Below are 21,132 nucleotides of genomic sequence, written 5' to 3'. Positions count from 1 at the left end.
TTGGAAGATACTTTAGTGCACATTTTTGTCAAGCTCAATTACCCCCTTGTTTTCAAGCATGGTGGCGGATGCATCATGTTATGGGTATGCTTGTCATTGGCAAGGACTAGGACGTTTTTTAGGATAAAAAGAAACCGAATAGAGCTAAGCACAGGCAAAATCTTAGAGGATAACTTGGTTCAGTCTGCTTTTTAACAGACACTGGGAGACAAATTCAACTTTCAGCAGGACAATAACCTAAAAGACAACGGCAAATATATATGCTGGAGTTGCTTACTAAGTCAACATTGAATGTTCCTGAGTGGCCGAGTTACAGTTTTGACTTAAATCGGCTTGAAAATTGATGGCAAGACTTGAAAATGGCTGTCTAGCTATGACCAACAACCAACTTGACAGAGCTAGAAGAATTTTAACAAGAATAATGTGCAAATATTTTACAATCCAGGTGTGCAAAGCTCTTAGAGACTTACCCAGAAAGACTGTAATCATTGCCAAAGGTGATTCTAACATGTATTGACTCAGGTGGTTAAATACTTATCTAACCAATATATATTAGTGTTTTATTTCATTTGTTTTTACAATGTTAGAATTTTTCTTCATTTTTGATATTACAGATAATTTTGTGTAGATTGTTGACAAAAAATGACAAATCCATTTGAACCCCAGTTTGTAACACAACAAAATGTAGAAAAAGTCAAGGGGTGTGAATACTTTCTGAAGGCACTGTATATATAGAGAGAGAGAGTACATGAGGAGGAGTGGCTCCTGTTGCCAGGGGTGAACAGTATCAACACATTCCCGGCTGGCCACACACACATACTGTATACACACACTCACACACTCCCTCCTCTCTTCCACCCTATTCCCAGTAGGGTGTTCCAGCAGCAGCAAGCCAGGATTGCAGGAAGCAGGAGTAACACGGCTGAGTGGTTTACAGGCTACAGCCCTCCTCTCTCCAGACTCATCCTGCTACGCCGAGAGGAGAGACTAACGCTACTGCTGCTCTTTCATAGTATTCTTTGCCTTTTCCTGATCGTTTTTTCCCTTTTTTTCTATAATTCCACGTAATTTTATGTCTGCTACTTGAAGAGCAAGACTAAGTAGTATTTTTTGATTATATATATATATATTTTTTTTTTAAATGGTAATGAAGGTGGCAGAACTGGGAGTCTTTTAAAGCACGTGGAGAAAGGCTTAAAGGCATATGCTTGAGCTATGGGGAAGTCCAACAGCAAACTAAAGCCTGAAATGGTGGAGGAGCTGACCAGGAAAACCTACTGTAAGTATAGCACTCTCTTTCTATATCTTTAGGTTAGACTCTTTTCATTTATCCCTTTCTTTTTTGCCAGTCTGTCTTGATATAGCAGACCGTTTTCCTTTTTTTTAACACTAATTTATTTTTAGACTTTCTCATTCCCTCTCCAACCGCCACTGTTCTGTGCTGTCTTTGATGGCCCAACCTTAAAAAAACATTAACATTTGATTTCTACAGAAGAGGATGCCTTGAAAGGAATCTAGCATTTTACAATAGAGCCTTAGGTAAAATGACATGACTTACCCGTTGGTTGCGATCCTTGACTTTAAAACAGGCTATCAGCACACTGTTGTTGAGAGACAGCCAAGTGATCATCAGGTAAGGTGCTTTGTCCAAGTCTTGGAAAGTGATTAATTGTATGCAAAAGCCAAATAAATAGAAAGAAAGACATTTGTAATGGCGATCCTATGGTGGGAGACAAGTATGCAACTTTCTTTGCGATGTAAACTTTTCAGCTACTCCTGCCATACTACACATTTGGACATTAAGATGTTAACGAGCAAATCTCAAATCGTAAAACTAAAGAGAGACTCATTAAATCATATATATTGAATATCTGAAAAGTATTTCAGTTTATTACACTGTTGTAAATTGGTCGTCCAGCCGTTGGAAGGTGATAGCCATTCGGTAATGTGGTTTGAAGACATGGACACAGCAACCATTGTAGTACATCTTCCTCTCAGATTGAATGGCTTTCCCTCAGGTGTGCTAATACACGTTAGAGACTCAGTAGTCACTCGAAATCCGCTTAGCGCTTGATGCAATACTTCTAATGAAGATTATGAAGCCATGCTTTAGAACAATGTCGACCAAATAATGTGCTGCACTAAATCAGAGTAGGATAAAATGTAATCAAGTAAAGCAATAACTAAATAGCTGTATCTGTCCTTTTGAGAAACCTTTACAGGCAATAGATATGTCTACATGGTGAAAGCGGAATGCTTTCCCCTACAGTAGTGTGTGTGGCTTGTTTATCACTCACCACCATACTAACAGAGATAAACTCAGACCTTTAGCAGGGTCAAAGGTTGAACCAGACCTCGAGGAACACCCCCACGGAGTGAAGGTAAACTCTTGCGGATAAGATAAAAGCCGACTACCATGTCTGTTATGTCTCACTGTTTCTCTGGTCAAGAACACTCAATGAGATGGCTGAAATTATCAAAAGCTACCTTCTTTTGTATCTTCTGAAAAAACACAATATTTAAAGCTGCAATATGTAACGTTTTGGGTGACCTGACCAAATTCATTCAGAAATGTGTGTTATAGATCTGTCATTCTCATTGCAAGCAAGTCTAAGAAGCAGTATATCTGGCCTATGTGCGCTATTTCTATGCTTCCCATTATTAAAGAGCTGTTTAGATACAATCATTCTCTACAGCAGGGTTATTCAACTCTTAACCTACGAGGTCCAGAGCCTGCTAGTTTTCTGTTCTACCTGATATTTTTTTTGTCTTTATTTAACTATGCAAGTCAGTTAACAATAAATTCTTATGTTCAATGACAGCCTAGGAACAGTGGGTTAACTTGTTCAGGGGCAGAACAACAGATTTTTTAACCTTGTCAGCTCAGGGATTCAATGCTAATCCAACGCTCTAACCACTAGGCTACCTGCCGCCCCAATTAATAGCACACACCTGGTGTCCCAGATCCAAATCAGTCCCTGATTAAAGGGGGAAAATGAAAAAATGCAGTGGAACCAGTTTCGAGGTCCAGAGATGAGTTCAATTTTCATTGTTGGATATAAAAAACGTTAAAATCACTAGGAAATCAGCATCAAGTGATTTTAATTTGGCAAATCTGTTCCCATGTATTTCCACGAATAATAGAAAGACACATGATCATAAACAAATGTAAGTAAGGTTTGAAATAATTATGTTTTATTCCAATATTATATCTGTTTGGGCTTCTTGCGCTTCATTTGCAGTCTACAAATTATTTGTAATTATGTTCTGGCCCCCCGACCATTTGCTCAAGAAAAAAAATTGCCCGCAGCTGAATCTAGTTGATGATCCCTGCTCTACACTATACTTCCTTGTTTTGTCACATAAACTGAAATTAGGCAAATTATTCTAATTTTAGGAACCAGGAAATGACGGTGCGATTTCTGCATAGTGCATCTTTAAAGGTGCTGTATGCAACAATTTCACCTGACAATAGTAATACATTGGGCGGTAAGGATGTCACCATAATCGTTGTTGTTATGAAAAATGCTTTTTAAATCAAATATATTATTGTCATCATAAACTATTTGGAGTTGACATTTATTACCAGACAATTACTGATGTACACTATATGTCCTGCTGGTAGTGTTAGATATTAAAGCTGAAATATGTCCCTTTTTGTGCAACCCAACCAAATTCACATAGAAATGTGTGTTATAGACCTGTCATTCTTCTTAGCAAGTCTAAGAAGCTTTTCTGGTTAAATAAAGGTTAAAAAATAAAAGTCTAAGAAGCGGTAGATCTGTTCTTTGTGCTCTATTTCTATCCTTCCCCTACATTAAGTTTTTAACACCAGCTTCAAACAGCTGAAAATAAAATGACTTTGGTTATGGAAAAGATATATCACATCAGTTTAGATGGTACAATGATTCTCTACATTGAGCGAACTATACACATTTTTGCAACCAGGAAATGGAGGAGCGATTTCCGCATAGTGCATATTTAAGCTTCTCTGCTCAGCCTTGATAATTTGTTAGCTAGTTAGAATTCAGAAGAGATTTCACAGAAATAAATCAGAATATTATTTTCCTGTGTTTGAATGTGTGTAATGGCAAGAGACATCTTTCATGGTGAGGTGTAGCGTGTGAACTAGTGTGTGTGTGTATGTGTGGATGAAGACGCCCCCCATTGAGAAGGGAAGTGAGCATGTCAAACGGGCTAATTTCATGCTCTCACACGGGGTCTCGCGTTTCCTAATTATAGCAGTATGTGTGCCAACCTAAAGTGCTGTCGGGAGGAGGGTGCGGTTGAGACATCACTCTTTGGTTCTGAATGCAACTTCATCGCAGGGAGATCACTTCCATATAGTCTCATTGCCTCAGCAATCAGCATTCACCACAGTCAATGTTTCAGTTTTAATACAGGGTGATAGCGATATGACGAGAAGCACCTAAGATGGCTCTCATGTACTCTGGAGAGTGAATTTGTCATGGAAGTCTATTCAGTCCTGAGGAGGAAAGTGCTGGGCATGCAAAAAGGAATGACGAGAAAGCAGCTTTTGTTTACTACACATCTCTCACTGAGGTAATTTAGTCTAGGGTTTCCCAAACTCGGTCCTGGGGTCCCCCCCCCCCCGGGTGCACGTTTTGGTTTTTGTTCTAGCACTACACAGCTGATTCAAATCATCAAAGCTTGATGATGAGTTGGTTATTTGAGTCAGCTGCGTAGTGAGTGCTGGGGCAGAAAACTAATGGTGCACCAAGAGAGAGTGCCCCAGGACCAAGTCTGGGAAACACTGATTTAGTCCACTAAGACATGACAAATCAATCAGATAAAATCAACATTTATTTGTCAAGTACACAGGATACAACAGGTGTAATTACAACACGTGTACAGTGAAATGCTTACTTGCAAGCTCTTTCCCTACAATGCCGTACTAAATATCTAAGGTAAGAAGATAAGATACAAATAATCAAATCAGGTTTTATTGGTCAATGCAGTAATAATAAAAACACACAAGAAATAAAGCCACACAGAATATACTCTATATACAGGGTCAGTACCAAATCAATGTGCAGGGTTACTGGTGATAACCTAGGGGGCTGGCGTAAATGCGTTTTGAGTTAGCTTATTTAGTTGGTTGACTTGTTGAAATCAGTCAAATGTATTTATAAAGCCCTTTTTTGCAGTCTTGCATGATCTTGCTGTTGTCAGATTATGCAAGCTTCTCCTGTTTTCTGCTCTGTTTCTTTTGACCCTGTAATTGTTTTTCCTTGAGAAATGGAAGGGTATAATTAGGTTCTCATTGGCATAGCTCTAAGAGCCAGCCTCCGCTAAAGCCATTAACATGCCCACCCACACACACACACAGTACACACACTTTCCATACTGCACACACACAGTACACACACTCTCTCCATACTGCACACACACAGTACACACATTCTCTCCATACTGCACACACACAGTACACACACTCTCTCCATACTGCACACACACAGTACACACATTCTCTCCATACTGCACACACACAGTACACACACTCTCTCCATACTGCACACACACAGTCACACACATTGGCTCAAAGGATCATATTGCCTCAATCCATCTGCACAAGCAACAGTCAAACTCACTATACCATGCACACGTGCACACACTGATCCACAAAGCTTTCGATAGCTCTGCACTATGCAGGTTCTAGGTCTAGTCCTCCTTCCTGCTTCTAACTCCCCTTCTCCCCTTTCCATCTAGCTCTTCCTCTGTTCTTCCCTTTTTCTCTGTCTGCCTCTTTGTTGTTGCTTCCTCTCCCTACTCTCTTCCACTCTGTCCTCTTCTTCTTTTCAGCATGACTGCAGCTCGTCTTATTTCTTATTGCTCTGCCCTTCGCTTGGAGAGGCTCACTCCATATCTTTTCTCCTTTTAAACCCTCCCTCTTTCTTTGTTTCCCCCTACTGTCCTCTTCCCTTCCTCCTCCCCCTACTTTCCTCCTCCCAGTACTCTCCTCCTCCTACACTCTTAGGAAAAAAAGGAGCTATTTAGAACCTAAAAGGGTTCTTTGGCTGTTCCCATAGGAGAACCCTTTGAAGAACCCTTTTTGGTTGCAGGTAGAATATATATATATATTTGACCATAAACAGTGAGTATTGTTTAACAACAGCATAACATCCCACTGCTGCCACTAATTGCAGGCTAATAACTCAATACTCTCTCACTCATATACGTTCTGCACTCACTCACAGTCAGAATATTTCTTATTGTCTACTACAGCTCTACCCTTTGTTCCCCCTGGTATGCATATGTTCTCTGGTTTCCATGGAGATGAATTGCTTCCGAGAGCCCACGAGGATTTTTTCCCCCGGACCCAAGGTAGTAGATTTTATTTAATGAAGTTGGATGTTTTTTTTCTTCCACCCGTACGACTGAGTAAAGGAAATTAGGGAGTATGGAGATCTGTTATTTTAAGGTAGACTTCGTATCTCTATGAAATCATGTCAGAAATCTTCACATTTGAACTGTAGTGTATCCAATGGCAGTGAGTTTCTGTTTTCTGGGGGAGGGGGCAATGAAGTTCCTGTTCCACTGTTCTTGATCCACTATTAGCTCAAGTGTGGTCTCAATATCTCTCTTGAGTTTTAAACACTCTGATGCTATGCAAACAAATGTCTCTTTCTGAAGAACAGAGGCAGCCCATTAAGTTGATTTCATCACTAAGCTGCTGTCACAATCGTTATAAGAAGTGGACCAAGATGCAGAGTGGTATGTTTCCATCCTTTATTTTGGAATAGAAAACTTTAAAGAACAAAACTAACAAACCGAACAAACGAAACGTGACGCTAATATAATGCTCACAGGCAACTATACATAGACAAGATCCCACAAAGCACAATGGGAAAATGGCTACCTAAATATGATCGCCAATCAGAGACAACGATAAACAGCTGCCTCTGATTGGGAACCATACTAGGCCAACATACATAATATAATTCACCTAGATAACCACCCTTAAATCACACCCGACCTAACCAACAGAGAATAAAAGCTCTCTATGGTCAGGGCGTGACAGTACCCCCCCCAAAAGGTGTGGACTCCGGCCGCAAAACCTGACTCAATAGGGGTGGGTTCGGGTGGGCATCTACCGTCGGGGGCAGCTCCGGTGCAGGACGAAGTACCCACTCCGCTCGTGGACACGTCATCGGAGGAACCGGACCGTGGCTCGTTGCCGGAAGAACCGGACTGTGGATCGTCGCCAGAGGAACTGGACAGTAAGATCGTCGCCGGGGACTCCGGACCGTAGATCGTCGCCGGGGACTCTGGACCATAGATCGTCGCTGGGGACTCCGGACCGTGGTTCTTCGCCGGGGACTCCAGACCGTAGATCGTCGCCGGGGACTCCAGACCGTAGATTGTCGCCGGGGACTCCGGACCGTGGTTCTTCGCCGGGGACTCCAGACCGTAGATTGTCGCCGGAGGCTCCGGACTGGGAACCCTCACAGGAGGCTCCTGCCTGAGAACCCCCGCTGGAGGCCCTGGACCGCAGATCGTCTCAGGAGGTTCCGGACTGCGGACCGTCTCAGGAGGTTCCGGACCGCGGACCGTCTCAGGAGGCTCATACCCACGGACCGTCTCAGGAGGTTCCGGCCCCGGAAGTCCTGGACTGTGGAGGCGCACTGAAGGCCTGATGTGTGGGACCGGTACAGGTGGCACCTGGCTGATGACACGCACCTCATGGCGAGTGTGGGGAGGAGGCACAGGACGTACTGGACTGTGGAGGCGCACTGGAGGCCTGATGCGTGGGACCAGTATAGGTGGCACCGGGCTGATGACACGCACCTCATGGCGAGTGCGGGGAGGAGGCACAGGACGTACTGGACTGTGGAGGCGCACTGGAGACACAGTACGTATGGCCGGCGCAGGATATACTGGGCCGTGGAGGCGCACTGGAGGTCTGGAGCGTAGAGCTGGCACAACGCGTCCTGGCTGGATGCTCACTTTAGCCCGGCAAATGCGGGGCGCTGGCACAGGACGCACTGGGCTGTGAAGGCGCACTGGCGACACAGTGCATAGAGCAGGCACAGGATATCCTGGACCAAGGAGACGTACTGGAGACCAGGAGCGCTGAGCCGACACAACCCGTCCTGGATGGATGCTCACTTTCGCACGGCAAGTGCGAGGAGCTGGCACAGAATGCACCGGGCTGTGGATGCGCACTGAAGACACATTGCGTATCTCCGCAAAACTGGTCCCACGCTCCTCACGGCGACTGTCTTGCTCCAGACACCAAAACATCCACTCTACCTCATCACTCCCCTCAACTATCTCACAATACTCCTCGCTCAGTCTATCCCAATATTCCTCTTTGCTCTCAGACTAGCCCCTCGGCTCCGCCGACCAACCCGTGTGCCCCACCCCCCAAAAAAATTGGGGTGCTGCCTCTGGGGCTTCCGTCGTGGTCATGAACTTCAGAGTCGCCGTTGATCCTCCTGTGTCTGCTTCCATGGAAGGCTTTCGTCTCCTGCCATTATCTCCTCCCAAGTCCAGGATGTCTTCTCCTCCTGGCCACACTGTTTGGTCCGTTTGTGGCGGGATCTTCTGTCATGATTGTTATAAGAAGTGGACCAAGATGCAGCGTGGTATGTTTCCATCCTTTATTTTGGAATAGAAAACTTTAAAGAACAAAACAACAAACCGAACAAACGAAACATGACGCTAATATAATGCTCACAGGCAACTATACATAGACAAGATCCCACAAAGCACAATGGGAAAATGGCTACCTAAATATGATCCCCAATCAGAGACAACGATAAACAGCTGCCTCTGATTGGGAACCATACTAGGCCAACATAGAAATATAATTCACCTAGATAACCCACCCTTAAATCACACCCCAACCTAACAAACATAGAAAATAAAAGCTCTCTATGGTCAGGGCGTGACAGCTGCCTGTGCTGTCAACAGAATGGTGATGGAGGCCCGTGCAAGCCCATCCAAATAGTGGACTTGTGGTGCTGTTGCTTCTCCATTTGTCAGGAACTAATAGTTTGTCAGAAAATACCTATGTTTTAACAAATGCAGTTGACTCCTGATAAATACAATTGGTGCACGCTGATATCTGGAGTAATAACAGAATAATAACAGAATATACACTTGTTGACAGTGCACATGGTGTTAACATTTATGATGTATTGATGTTCGTTCTTATAGCATTTCACTCCCAGCAGATGTAAGTTATTTCAGCGACTGAATAACATATCAGCCATCAGTGAAAACCTCCTGTCGGTCTTGTGTGTTGTCTTTATGTCAATTGTTTTTCTTCTAACAATCTCCTTTTCTCTGTTTTCTGTCTGCAGTCACAGAAAAAGAGGTACAACAATGGTAAGTTCCTCTTATTGTCTCAGCTAACAACTAAGTCAACCCCGTATTGCAAATGCTCCATTATACTTGTGTACTGTCAGTCAACAACAATGCAATACATCTGTGAAAACCTCCGGTTCAACTGCAAAGCTGCAATGCACCCCTGGAGCAGGTTAGGGGTAAAGTGCCTTGCTCAAGGGCACAACAGCTGTAGGTGGTGAGTCATCTGGCATTATAGTTGGCACCAGAACTCAGTGGCACTCTCTGTTTTGTCGATTTTGCATCAACCATATTTGTGGAACGCTAAAAACTTCAGCAAACTCCTACAGTGTTTATGTTACAGCAACCTTCCTGTTCAGCCCTCGTTACCATGGACACCTAATGCATCACCAGGCTTTCATAACCACATCTTGAAATAGAAGGCTCTTTGTAAGGCGTTACAGCTTTCAAAGTATTGTAGCTGATGCCTCAAGTTGAATTTGGACAGACACCGTCCTTCGAATGAAACGTTAAATTGAGGTGGTTGGTAAAGATCCTGTGACATCGCAAGACAATGGGTGTCCTTTCTACATTTCATACCTGGCCTGTCACAGTAATGTAGTAGCAATGCCCTATAACTATCCACTGCCTGCGAAATCACTGCTTTCTCCTCCACTATAAAGTGTGGTGAGCGCTCGGGCACAAAATGGCTGCCGTGTTTCAAAAGAACACTGTGAAGCCTAGTGAAAAGGGCTTGATGAAAACAATCTATCATTGGCCATCCTCTGAGGAATGGTGGTGGGCTGGCCAGGCTCTGTGCCCAGACTCAGTGTGTTGGCTGAGGTGTCAGGCCACACACATATGTACGTGGGCCAGGTACCACAACAGAGCCCAGTGGCACAGCTCTCCTGCCTGAGACTTTGCTGGCACCGCCACTAGTTGTGGCAGCTGCAGACATAACCTCGCTAGACCAGCCTGGCCCTCAGCCTGTAGCCAGAGGTCCACACCCTGAGAAGCTGCTGCCTTGGTAGCCGTATACAACCCTGATGTTATCTCCTCATAGTTATTATAACCTCTGGCTAGTCTCTGGGGTTATGAAGGTGGTGCCGTGTTCTGATGTTACCCGTTTTGCCGGTCGCCAAATTCATTACTATATTTAGGCAGAACTCACTGTTTAAAAAAAATAAAACATGCACGATTGGCCGTAGGACAACTTAAATAAGTAAAAATATCAACAAGTATTGAGTGAAGTTTACAAAAACTGGCCATAAGAGCAGAATATAAGAGATGTGGTGTCGCAAAAGCAGCTAAACATTTATGTTTGACATAGCCAATCAAAACAAAGGACGTTTCTGTCACAACGCATCACCTCAGACCAGTGCTAGGTTATTTTGACCTCATAACCTTTCTGTGCCAAGTTCTGTGGCTCCCCCTCTTGTGGCTCCCCGTACACACCACAGATTTAGAGCTGTTGACACTGGGTCGAGTTCCCACTCTGATAAGAAACTTATCGAAAACTGCGGAGAGACATGTTACTGAACGACATAACATGTAGACTCAAAGAAGGAAGAGCAGTCAGAAGGAGAAGGAGAGAGAAAATGACCCCTCACATGCCCCATCCCCAGTCATGTCCCTGTCCCCAGTCATGCCCCAGTCATGCCCCATCCCCAGTCATGTCCCTGTCCCCAGTCATGTCCCTGTCCCCAGTCATGCCCCGTCCCCAGTCATGTCCCTGTCCCCAGTCATGCCCCGTCCCCAGTCATGCCCCAATCCCAGTCATGCCCCAGTCATGCCCCGTCCCCAGTCATGCCCCAATCCCAGTCATGCCCCAGTCATGCCCCGTCCCCAGTCATGCCCCAATCCCAGTCATGTCCCTGTCCCCAGTCATGTCCCTGTCCCCAGTCATGCCCCGTCCCCAGTCATGCCCCAATCCCAGTCATGCCCCAGTCATGCCCCGTCCCCAGTCATGCCCCATCCCCAGTCATGTCCCTGTCCCCAGTCATGTCCCTGTCCCCAGTCATGCCCCGTCCCCAGTCATGCCCCCGTCCCCAGTCATGCCCCAGTCCCAGTCATGCCCCGTCCCCAGTCATGCCCACGTGCCCAGTCATGCCCCCTCCCCACTCATGCCCCATCCCCAGTCATGCCCCTGTCCCCACTCATGCCCCAGTCCCGCCCCTGTCCCCAGGCATGCCCCTGTACCCAGTACCCATTCATGCCCCCTCCCCACTCATGCCCCATCCCCAGTCATGCCCCAGTACCCATTCATGCCCCCTCCCCACTCATGCCCCATCCCCAGTCATGCCCCTGTCCCCAGTACCCATTCATGCCCCCTCCCCACTCATGCCCCATCCCCAGTCATGCCCCAGTACCCATTCATGCCCCATCCCCAGTCATGCCCCTGTCCCCAGGCATGCCCCGTCCCCAGTACCCATTCATGCCCCTGTCCCCAGTCATATCTTTGTGAGTTGGGCTAGACTGAAATGTGTTTGTCTCTGTCTATAGCTGCAAAAAGGCCTACGAGAGCTTCTATGTCAGCTCACAGATCATACTGTGAGAGGAAGCCATTGGAAAGAGACAACACACCCACACACAAACTTCTCTGCCCGCCACCAACCACAATACCCTGCCGATCCCTATTTTGCCTCGCTTGTCTTTGAAGTGATTTTGCATCACCCCGTACTGTGAAGTCAGTGCTGGAAGAAGACTCTCACCCAAAGCGTTTACAGTGCTAGCTAGCTGACATGAATAGAGCCGAGCGAGAGATTACAAATCACAATGCCAGGGGATCGTTCTGTCTGCCGAGTAGGCAAACAACACATCAAACGGTAATAAAACAGGGGCTGTCGCTGTCATCCACTAGTGAGCCTACTGCTTACACCCTTGTGTGGGAGCAGTGTCAGTCCCTCATCTCTTCCTCGTTCAGATACAGTGTGGGAAAGTAAAAGACCTGAACAGTGTGGTTTTGGATGAAAGACTGGTCTTTCTCAAGGCTAGGGGTAAGTTTTGTTTGTAAGTAAGGTAAGAGCGCCGGGAGTTTGATCAACGGCATTTGCACTTGGCTTAGAACCAGTGCAAGGGTGACATGAACATAGAGCTCTTTGGCCAAGCACACCAGTGATGGGTTTGGCGTTGAAGAATAGAAGCTTATGCAGAAAAGTACCTCATACCTACAGTTAAAATATGGTGGTGGGTGGTGCTCCCGGGTTGCGCAGTGGTCTAAGGCTGTGCCACCAGAGACCCTGGGTTCGAGCCCAGGCTCTGTCGTAGCCGGCCGCGACCGGTAGGTCCATGGGGCGACGCACAATTGGCCTAGCGTCGTCCTGGTTTGGCCGGTAGGGATATCATTGTCTCATCGTGCACTAGCAACTCCTGTGGTGGGCCGGGTGCAGTGCACACTAACCAGGTCGCCAAGTGCACGGTGTTTCCTCCGACACATTGGTGCGGCTGGCTTCCGGGTTGGATGCGCGCTGTGTTAAGATGCAGTGCGGCTTGGTTGGGTTGTGTTTCGGAGGACGCATGGCTTTCGACCTTCGTCTCTCCCGAGCCCGTACGGGAGTTGTAGCGATGAGACAAGATAGTAACTACTAACAATTGGATACCACGAAAAAGGGGGGTAAACTAAAATTTAAAATAAAAAATATGGATGTGGATCTTTGATGTTATGGGGCTATTTTGCATCCACTGGTTCTGGGGCACAATGGACTTTACCAAGGACATTTTAGCCCAAAACTTGGTTGCCTTTGCGAGGATGCTGAAACTAACAGCAAGATAATAACCCCAAGCACCAATCAAAATCCACAAAGAAATTGTTAATTAACCATAAAATCAACATTTTGCAATGGCCATATCAGTCTCTGGACTTGAACCCCATTGAAAACCTGTGGTTTGAATTGAAGAGGACAGTCCATAAGAACAAACAAACGATGAAGGATCTGAAAATATTCTGGATGGAGGAATGGTCTAAGGTCTAAGATCCCTCCCAATGTGATCCCTCCAATCTCATAAAACATTTTCAGAAAAAGGCTCAGTATCATGCTAGAGCAGTGGTTCTCAATCCTGGGCCTGGGGACCCAAAGGGCTGCACATTTTTATTTTTGCCCTAACACTATACACCTGATTCAAATCATCAAAGCCTGATGAGGAGTTGTTGATTTTAATCATGTGAATCACTAGGGTCCCCAGGCCCAGGATTGAGAACCACTGTGCTAGAGTATTGAAAAAAAGGGGTGCGGGCCTACCGAGGGACGAAGCAGTCTAAGGCACTGCATCGCAGTGCTTGAGGCTTCACTACAGACCGGGGTTCGATCCCAGGCTGGGTCACAACCGGCCGTGGCCGGGAGTCCCATAGGGGGCGCACAATTGGCCCAGCGTTGTCCGGGTTAGGGGAGGGTTTGGCTTTACTTGACTCATCGTGCTCTAGCGACTCCTTGTGGCGGGCCGGGAGCCTGCAGGCTGACTTGTTGTCAGTTGAACAGTGTTTCCTCCGACACATTGGTGCAGCTGGCTTCCAGGTTAAGTGGGCGGGTGTTAAGAAGGGCAGTTTGGCCGGTCATGTTTTGGAGAACGCATGACTTGACCTCCGCCTCTCCTGAGCCCGATGGGGAGTTGCAGCAATGAGGCAAGATCGTAATTGGGGAGAAAAAGGGTGTAAAAAAATAAATAACAATAAAAGGGGTGCTAATAATTTTGACCCCTATCTTTTTGAGAATTGTTTTTATACTTGTTAAACAAAATCTCTTTCTCTGAGCAATTGTATTAGTATAAAATAATATAATTTCCCAACTTTTTAAGCATATAATATAGCTTAGTATTTGTAATTATTATTATATACAGTATTTCTTTAATCATTTTCTTTTAGATGCTATTTCTTCATAGTGAATGTCAGAAAAATTCAAAATATCAAATATGTTTGGGATATTTGATTTGTTTATTATGCCTCCTTTCATGCAGACAACACTCTTATCATTGTGCTACTTGATAGCAGGACGTTCATTATCCGATCTTTCTAGCAGGCCTCAGGGATCCTTACTTTAGGAATGAGTTTCATCAGTCACACTGAATGCAGTAATTGTTCCATTCATCGATTCACCGCTCACCACCTCTCTCTTTTCTCTCCTCCCCTCTTCTTCCTTTCCTCATTCCTCCCTCCATCCACCCCCAGGTATAAGGGTTTTATTAAGGACTGTCCTAGTGGTCAGTTGGATTCAGCTGGCTTCCAGAAGATCTACAAGCAATTCTTCCCCTTCGGTGACCCCACCAAGTTCGCCAGCTTCGTTTTCAATGTGTTTGACGAGAACAAGGTAACAGGCTGCCTGCGGAACGCATTTATGTTCACTTTATTTTCTTAGAAACTAGGACAACAGTAAACCAATTAACAACCTTACAGGACATCACTTAACATCCCTTATAAAATGCTTGGATTGGGTTCCATTGCATAATTGAAATGTTTATGTCATGGCTAATGTACTGGTCCTCTGTAGCGCAGTTGGTTGAGCATGCCGCTTGCACTATGGGTTTGATTCCTGGGACCACCCAAAAGGAAATGCTGTATGCACGCAAGTCTCTTTGGATAAAAGCGTTTGCTAAATGGCTTACATTTTTTTTGCTTGCTTTAAGTGTCCTCTCAGTCTGCAGTCATTTCCATTGAGAAGCCAGACTTTAGTTCTTTCCTAGAGATTGTGAGATTAGATTGAATGGTTGGTCTCTCTCACTCTTCTGTGGAGAAAATAGCCTGTTTCTGTGTCTGGTCGATTATTTTCTACTGTCTGGCTGTGACTGTTTCTTTGGTTATGCGTCTATCACTTTCATGATCTTCTCTCTATATCCTTCTTCCCTCTTTCAAACATGCTTTACCATAGTCGGGGGGGGGCTATATCGGTCCACTAAAACAGGACTATTAAAGACCCAGTATACTACTTTTTGAACAATTTCATTGTGTTTTATTTGGAGGGGGGTGCACCCTGAGCTCCCCTACTTCTTCCCTCCACGATCTCTCTCCTTCCCTCCACTTTTCTTGTACTAACTCTTTATCTCCCTCTTTCCTTCTGTTTCTCTGCAGGATGGACGTATTGAGTTTGCCGAGTTCATCCAGGCCCTGTCGGTCACCTCCAGAGGGACCCTGGACGAGAAGCTCAGATGTAAGCCTGGAGAAAATATCCTAGGGCCTAAACTTTAGCTCAGCAGGCTAGCACAGTCTTGAGCCGCGCAGTCGACCCAGGTTCAAACCCAGTCAGCCACAGCATTAAAAATAACACACCAATTCACACTCTTTCTCTCTCCCTATCCCATTCTCTCACTGCTTTGCATTACCATTTCCTCACACTGACCTTTGACCCAGTCATGTTGGCTCCTGCATCAACAAGGTGATCTCTAATCTTCCCAGACGCCTGTATGTGGTCACAGCTGTCGTTGTAGATGAACGGCAGGGATAACAGGAATAAACGCTATGTATGCAGTGTTGAGATATACTGACACACACCCTGTTTCACACATGCTGATACTGTCACACACACCCACACCCCTGCACGCCTCAGTTGATCAACTGCTGACAGTTGTTGATGCAGTAATTGGCTAACAGGTAGAGAGGTATTAGAATGCATTTCAATCGTAGTGAAATTAGGTGTCACCTTACTGTATATATTAGCAGTCCTAAGGAATATATAAAAAGTATCCTCTGGGCCTCCCGAGTGGCGCAGTGGTCTAAAACACTGCATCGCTGTGTCACTAGATTCTGAGTTTGAGTCCAGGCTCTGTCGCAGCCAGCCGCGACCAGGAGACCCATGGGGTGGCGCACAATTGGCCCAGTGTCGTCCGGGTTAGGGAAGGGTTTGGCCAGCAGGGATGTCCTCGTCCCATCGCGCACTAGTGACTCCTGTGGTGGGCCGTGTGCAGTACACGGTCGCCAGGTGCAATGTGTTTCCTCTGACACATTGGTGCGGCTGGCTAAAAAAAGTTTAAAAAAAAGTTTCCTCCATGTGCTGTTTATGGCTTTTGCAGGGGCCTTCAAACTTTACGACCTGGATAACGACGGTTACATAACTCGGGACGAGATGCTGAATATTGTGGATGCCATTTACCAGATGGTGGTAAGTTCTTCCTCGGTTGTCTCAAATTCAAATATTCAGCTTTGATCTATTCTCGTAATTTAGTTGATGGGTACGGAGCATCATAATCAGTATTTCAACATTTCAATGGGAATGTCTGGTTGTTGCTCTTAAGTGAGCCATTTTGAGACAGTTTAGATGATACCTTGTCCCGTGTAGTGTTTAGCATTTAAAGAAATATTCCGTAATTTCATGCAGGTAACAGGCATTTATGTGTGTGTGTGTTTGTTTGTTTGCGCGCAGCCGCGCGTACAGGGGACCACGGTGGGTACAACGTCAACATAATTTACCAGGGACCTCTTTTTGTTTATTTGCAGCTATGGGCAGCGCTCCGGGCTTATGGTGCACCATGGGGAACAGAGCTAACTACGAATCCTGTAACAAAAAACTATGCTTGATCAACTGCTCATTGGATTCAGTTCGATCTCACTTTGTCAATTATGCACCTTTTAAAGGCAATGTTCCCGGATTTGCAGAGACTGCATTCAGGTAAATGCTGCATAGCTCGGCTCAATTGGAAATTAGGACTACCTTTAAAATGTCAAGTGTGCTACAGTGCCTTGCGAAAGTATTCGGCCCCCTTGAACTTTGCGACCTTTTGCCACATTTCAGGCTTCAAACATAAAGATATAAAACTGTATTTTTTTGTGAAGAATCAACAACAAGTGGGACACAATCATGAAGTGGAACGACATTTATTGGATATTTCAAACTTTTTTAACAAATCAAAAACTGAAAAATTGGGCGTGCCAAATTATTCAGCCCGCTTAAGTTAATACTTTGTAGCGCCACCTTTTGCTGCGATTACAGCTGTAAGTCGCTTGGGGTATGTCTCTATCAGTTTTGCACATTGAGAGACCGAATTTTTTTCCCATTCCTCCTTGCAAAACAGCTCGAGCTCAGTGAGGTTGGATGGAGAGCATTTGTGAACAGCAGTTTTCAGTTCTTTCCACAGATTCTCGATTGGAGAAAGGCGCTGTATAACACAGCTCTTCCTTTGATCGGATTGAATCCCAGCCTTAGTCTATAAATTATATACATACTTTCTGACAGCTGCAAATAAACCTCTATCCCTTAACACACAATGGTGTAGGGCTCTATCCTTACCAGACTGCCATCAACTGCTGCTCGGTCTGTTCCAACATCTCATTATCATCAAGAAATCACAATCATCAGATGACCGATTTTTATTTCATATATCGACTATACACCACACCACGTCAAATATTTCAAATTAAAATAGTTCCCGTACCAAATTGTTTGCTCTTTCCCCCATGGTTCCCAAGGCACTTTTTTGCATATGGTTTCATGAATGTCCAGAGGTCTCCTCATTTTCGAATCAGGTTTTGATGTCTTTATCAACCATTGTTGCCAAAAAAGATTCCCTTTTCACCAACACCACTACTGTCAATCACTGTTCTTCCGTGGCTCTTACTGTTTGTGAAAAGCGAATATGTCTTGCCAGAATTACAGCAGCGCAAAAAATGATTGCTTTACGTTGGCAGGAACTTTACTCTCTGCCATTATGTCAATGTGTGCTTTCATTTATGAACATTGCAAACTGGATCTTTCTGTGTCCTGCATGCATGGTGCTAAAGAGGCAAATGTAGAGTTATTAACTTCTGTTGTTAAAAAAATAGAATTGTTATGACCTGCAATTTGTGATATTTTCTGTAAATGAGGGCCTGTGAGTGTGTGTGTGTGGGGGGGGGGGGGGGGGGGGGGGGGTTGTCTGTTGTCTGTGTTACCATGCATATGTTAAATCAAATCAAATGTAACATTTGGTCACAAAAAGGGGAACACGGTGGAATTGCCTGAGGAAGAAAACACACCAGAGAAAAGAGTGGACCGAATCTTTGCCATGATGGACAAGGTAGAGTAAACCAATCACACACACCTGTCTAATGCATGTGAAAGATAGGCCAGCGGCTCCAATGTATCTTCCTAGCCTCCTCAGTAGGATACATGTGCCCTGTGCGGCTGGCACTGCTCACATAGAAGGCCTGTTTTCAGTCGGAAAACTCTGATGCCCCCCCCAAGGAGACACTAGCTAGCCCAAGTCCCGAGGCTTTTTGTCAGAGAGACTCCTTATCAAACCCAATGGAGAGTTAGATAGTCTCTCAAGAGGCATTCGGAACTGGGCCAGACCAACGCTGTCTGATTGGGTTGTATAAGGGTGCATTAAATAGGCTGTTATACACTATGCTGAGACTGACGAGGAGTGCCCTCTACTGGTTTAAATATTGAACAGCAGTCCAGCCATTATCCATGTGGTAATATGTAATAAAAGTATTATTCAAATGTGAGGATTTGTCGTTTTTCAGAACGCAGATGGATTATTGACCCTGAAGGAATTCCAGGAGGGCTCCAAAGCAGACCCGTCCATCGTCCAGGCTCTATCGCTGTACGACGGGCTGGTTTAGCAGTGAGTACACTCCCCACAGTGAGTACACTCCCCACAGTGAGTACACTCCCCACAGTGAGTACACTCCCCACAGTGAGTACCGCATCCTCTCAAATGATGATTTACATGAACATTTGACAGTTTCACCTCCTATACATGTATCTCTTTTCTTCCCACGACAGTTGTCCGTGATGGCCTGTTAACGTGGTGTTACCCTGCTAAGTGAGTGATGGAGTCTGCTACCTGTCTCGTCCTCTGACTCCTGCTCAGCCTTTTAGTGAAGCTGACAATGGTGGGCCGCTGCTGTCAATCATTCATCATCATCATGGTTTCCAGGATTAGAGTCAATTCAACAACCATAAACTCGTTTGCCTTCGCAGAAGCTAGTGCCGTCGATGTGCTTACAAGACATTTCTCTGAGAGACAGAAGGAAGTTAGGTACTTTTCTGTGGGAGGAAGAAGGGCCAGGGTTCATTAGGCACCAAACAGGAAAAGTAGACAAACAGGGCGGGACTACCTGGACTTTGTCCAATAAGAAATGTTCATTTTGTTGCGAAACATCTTTTTAAAAATTCCATTGCAAAGCCTAATGAACATTGAACAACATGGGACTGAACACAGGCTACTAGTCTACGGACCATGGATCTAAGCAGTTACCATCTTTATATATTTATGTTCTGTGATACAGAGCATCAGTTTAATATGCTGCAGCCAACGACAAGAAACTGCTAATGACACGCTGACTGTCTTTTAGAACGCTTGGGAAAGTCAACCTTATTTATTTAATTGGATTTAAATAACAGCAGCTCATGTTTGACATCAGCATGAATTAATATTGATTCTGTGTTCCTGCCACACAAAGCTTTAATTGTTGAAGTACGTTTTTGATTTCAACACCAACTAAAAACTGCCAAGCGAACAGGGCCCAATTACAGATGCTGTATGAGTTTGAGCCAACTATTACATAGAGATGCATAGAAATTAAATGCTGAGCAGTTGCTTGTCTATGAGCAGTCCTAGAGGCTTACACTACTGAATTGCGGACACTATAATCAGTGTATTCTCTCAAATTCCCATCATAACTGAACCGTTGTGCGGTCATGCGACATACAATATACATTTATGAGATGGAAAAGGGTGGAACGACACGGATTGTGGATCATTTGAAACTTGATTGAAATCTTGAACGCTAGGTCAACAAGTACGATGCAAAATAAGTGTTCAAATAGATGTCTTTGCAAATGACTTCAAATGCATGTTAGACGCATTATGTTTGTGTGTAAATACTAAGGTGACTATATGCACTGTCGCCATAATCGTCAGGTTGGTTATTTTAAGTCAGTACCCTGATATGTAAAACATCCTCGGTGGTAGAAAAGCATTGTGCGACCCTTTTTACTTATCACTCCATTGATCCAGACAATGTACCGACAATGAACATTTCACAACAAAGAAAATGATTTCCCTCCCTCTATAATGGGTGTTGTTCATCACTATATGGTAATGACTGGGGCACAATTTGCTTGTCATTCCATCGCTACTGCTTCAGTGAAATAGATTTTCCTTTGATTTGTTTTATACTGTGCACAAACTGTTCTCTCATAAATATCAATTGAATAGGTGTTTTTAAGAGTTTGAGAGAAGTTGCAACTGCTGTAGTCGAGGGAATGGTGAGAGAAGTTGCAACTGCTGTAGTCGAGGGAATGGTGAGAGAAGTGTTTAAATTAGCTGTATAAAAAGTAATCTTACCTGTACATAGATAAACCTGTTGGCAAATTTAAGGTCTTTTGATTGGCCTTGTATGTTGATATCCTCAAATTGCAGATTTCATTCAGTATTTTTCACCATGATGCATCAGGAGTGACCCAATGTACAGTATGTGGCATGCTGTGTGATTAGAAACAAGCTGCAAGTCATGTAGGCTCAATCAGTATGAATTTTAGTTTATCGCTGTTGACAAATTTTGTCATATGATCATATGACAAACCCTATGACAAACCCTGTCTAATCATATGATATGATTAGACAGGGTTTGTCAAATTGCCTTGGTATCAAACCAATTCTCACAGCATTTAAGGACACTATACTGTAAATAATATAAACTGTTAACCTCACAGTATACATAAAAGTGCTCATTGTTGACAAGACTATGAACAGCCTATTGTTAATATTGAAAGTGAAAACATTGACTGACCATCCCAAATCCAAATGGCATACAAATGTAAATGTCAGTTGGTCTCCTTACTCAGTACATGACAGAGGTAGTTGTTTTTGTCTTCAGTGCTTTTGAAATAAAAGAGCTGCTTTCCTTCA

At 44.6% G+C, this 21,132-nt stretch overlaps 1 protein-coding gene and 1 long non-coding RNA gene across 9 annotated transcripts in view; one reads left to right on the top strand and one right to left on the bottom strand.

Annotated features, from left to right (window-relative positions):
* The window catches only part of LOC109868383 (uncharacterized), a 13,077-nt gene extending 10,809 nt beyond the window's left edge, over positions 1 to 2,268 (bottom strand). Inside the window, exons 1-2 of the long non-coding RNA XR_004204988.1 lie at positions 1,896 to 2,268; positions 1,559 to 1,653 (exon numbers count right to left, since the gene is read on the bottom strand). This is a non-coding gene — a long non-coding RNA (uncharacterized LOC109868383). The remainder of the gene's footprint in view (positions 1 to 1,558; positions 1,654 to 1,895) is intronic.
* On the top strand, positions 814 to 21,132 carry ncs1a (neuronal calcium sensor 1a). 8 transcript variants are annotated; one of them, XM_031802806.1, is made up of 10 exons: positions 6,090 to 6,345; positions 6,655 to 6,735; positions 9,330 to 9,354; positions 14,474 to 14,612; positions 15,371 to 15,449; positions 16,309 to 16,397; positions 16,659 to 16,679; positions 18,211 to 18,288; positions 18,740 to 18,858; positions 19,002 to 21,132. In XM_031802806.1, exons 1-9 carry the CDS (start codon positions 6,270 to 6,272, stop codon positions 18,836 to 18,838), a joined length of 687 nt encoding a protein of 228 aa, XP_031658666.1. In that variant the 5' UTR covers positions 6,090 to 6,269; the 3' UTR covers positions 18,839 to 18,858; positions 19,002 to 21,132. The 8 variants fall into 8 exon arrangements, with proteins under 8 accessions (XP_031658668.1, XP_031658669.1, XP_031658670.1 ...); XM_031802805.1 differs by having other exon boundaries at positions 6,096 to 6,345; positions 18,740 to 18,840; XM_031802808.1 differs by lacking the exons at positions 6,090 to 6,345; positions 6,655 to 6,735 and adding an exon at positions 814 to 1,279 and having other exon boundaries at positions 18,740 to 18,840.

This window comes from Oncorhynchus kisutch, linkage group LG23, assembly GCF_002021735.2.
Source record: "Oncorhynchus kisutch isolate 150728-3 linkage group LG23, Okis_V2, whole genome shotgun sequence".
NCBI classification, from domain to species: domain Eukaryota; kingdom Metazoa; phylum Chordata; class Actinopteri; order Salmoniformes; family Salmonidae; genus Oncorhynchus; species Oncorhynchus kisutch.
Note: the sequence above shows the minus strand (reverse complement) of the source record. Positions and strands in the feature narration are given on the sequence as shown.

Coding starts and splice junctions, on each gene's coding strand:
- ncs1a (XM_031802806.1), top strand. CDS start 6,270: ATGCATATGTTCTCTGGTTTCCATGGAGATGAATTGCTTCCGAGAGCC. Junction 14,613..15,370: donor ATGTGTTTGACGAGAACAAG/GTAACAGGCTGC, acceptor GTTTCTCTGCAG/GATGGACGTATTGAGTTTGC. Junction 16,398..16,658: donor ATGCCATTTACCAGATGGTG/GTAAGTTCTTCC, acceptor GTTTGCGCGCAG/CCGCGCGTACAGGGGACCAC.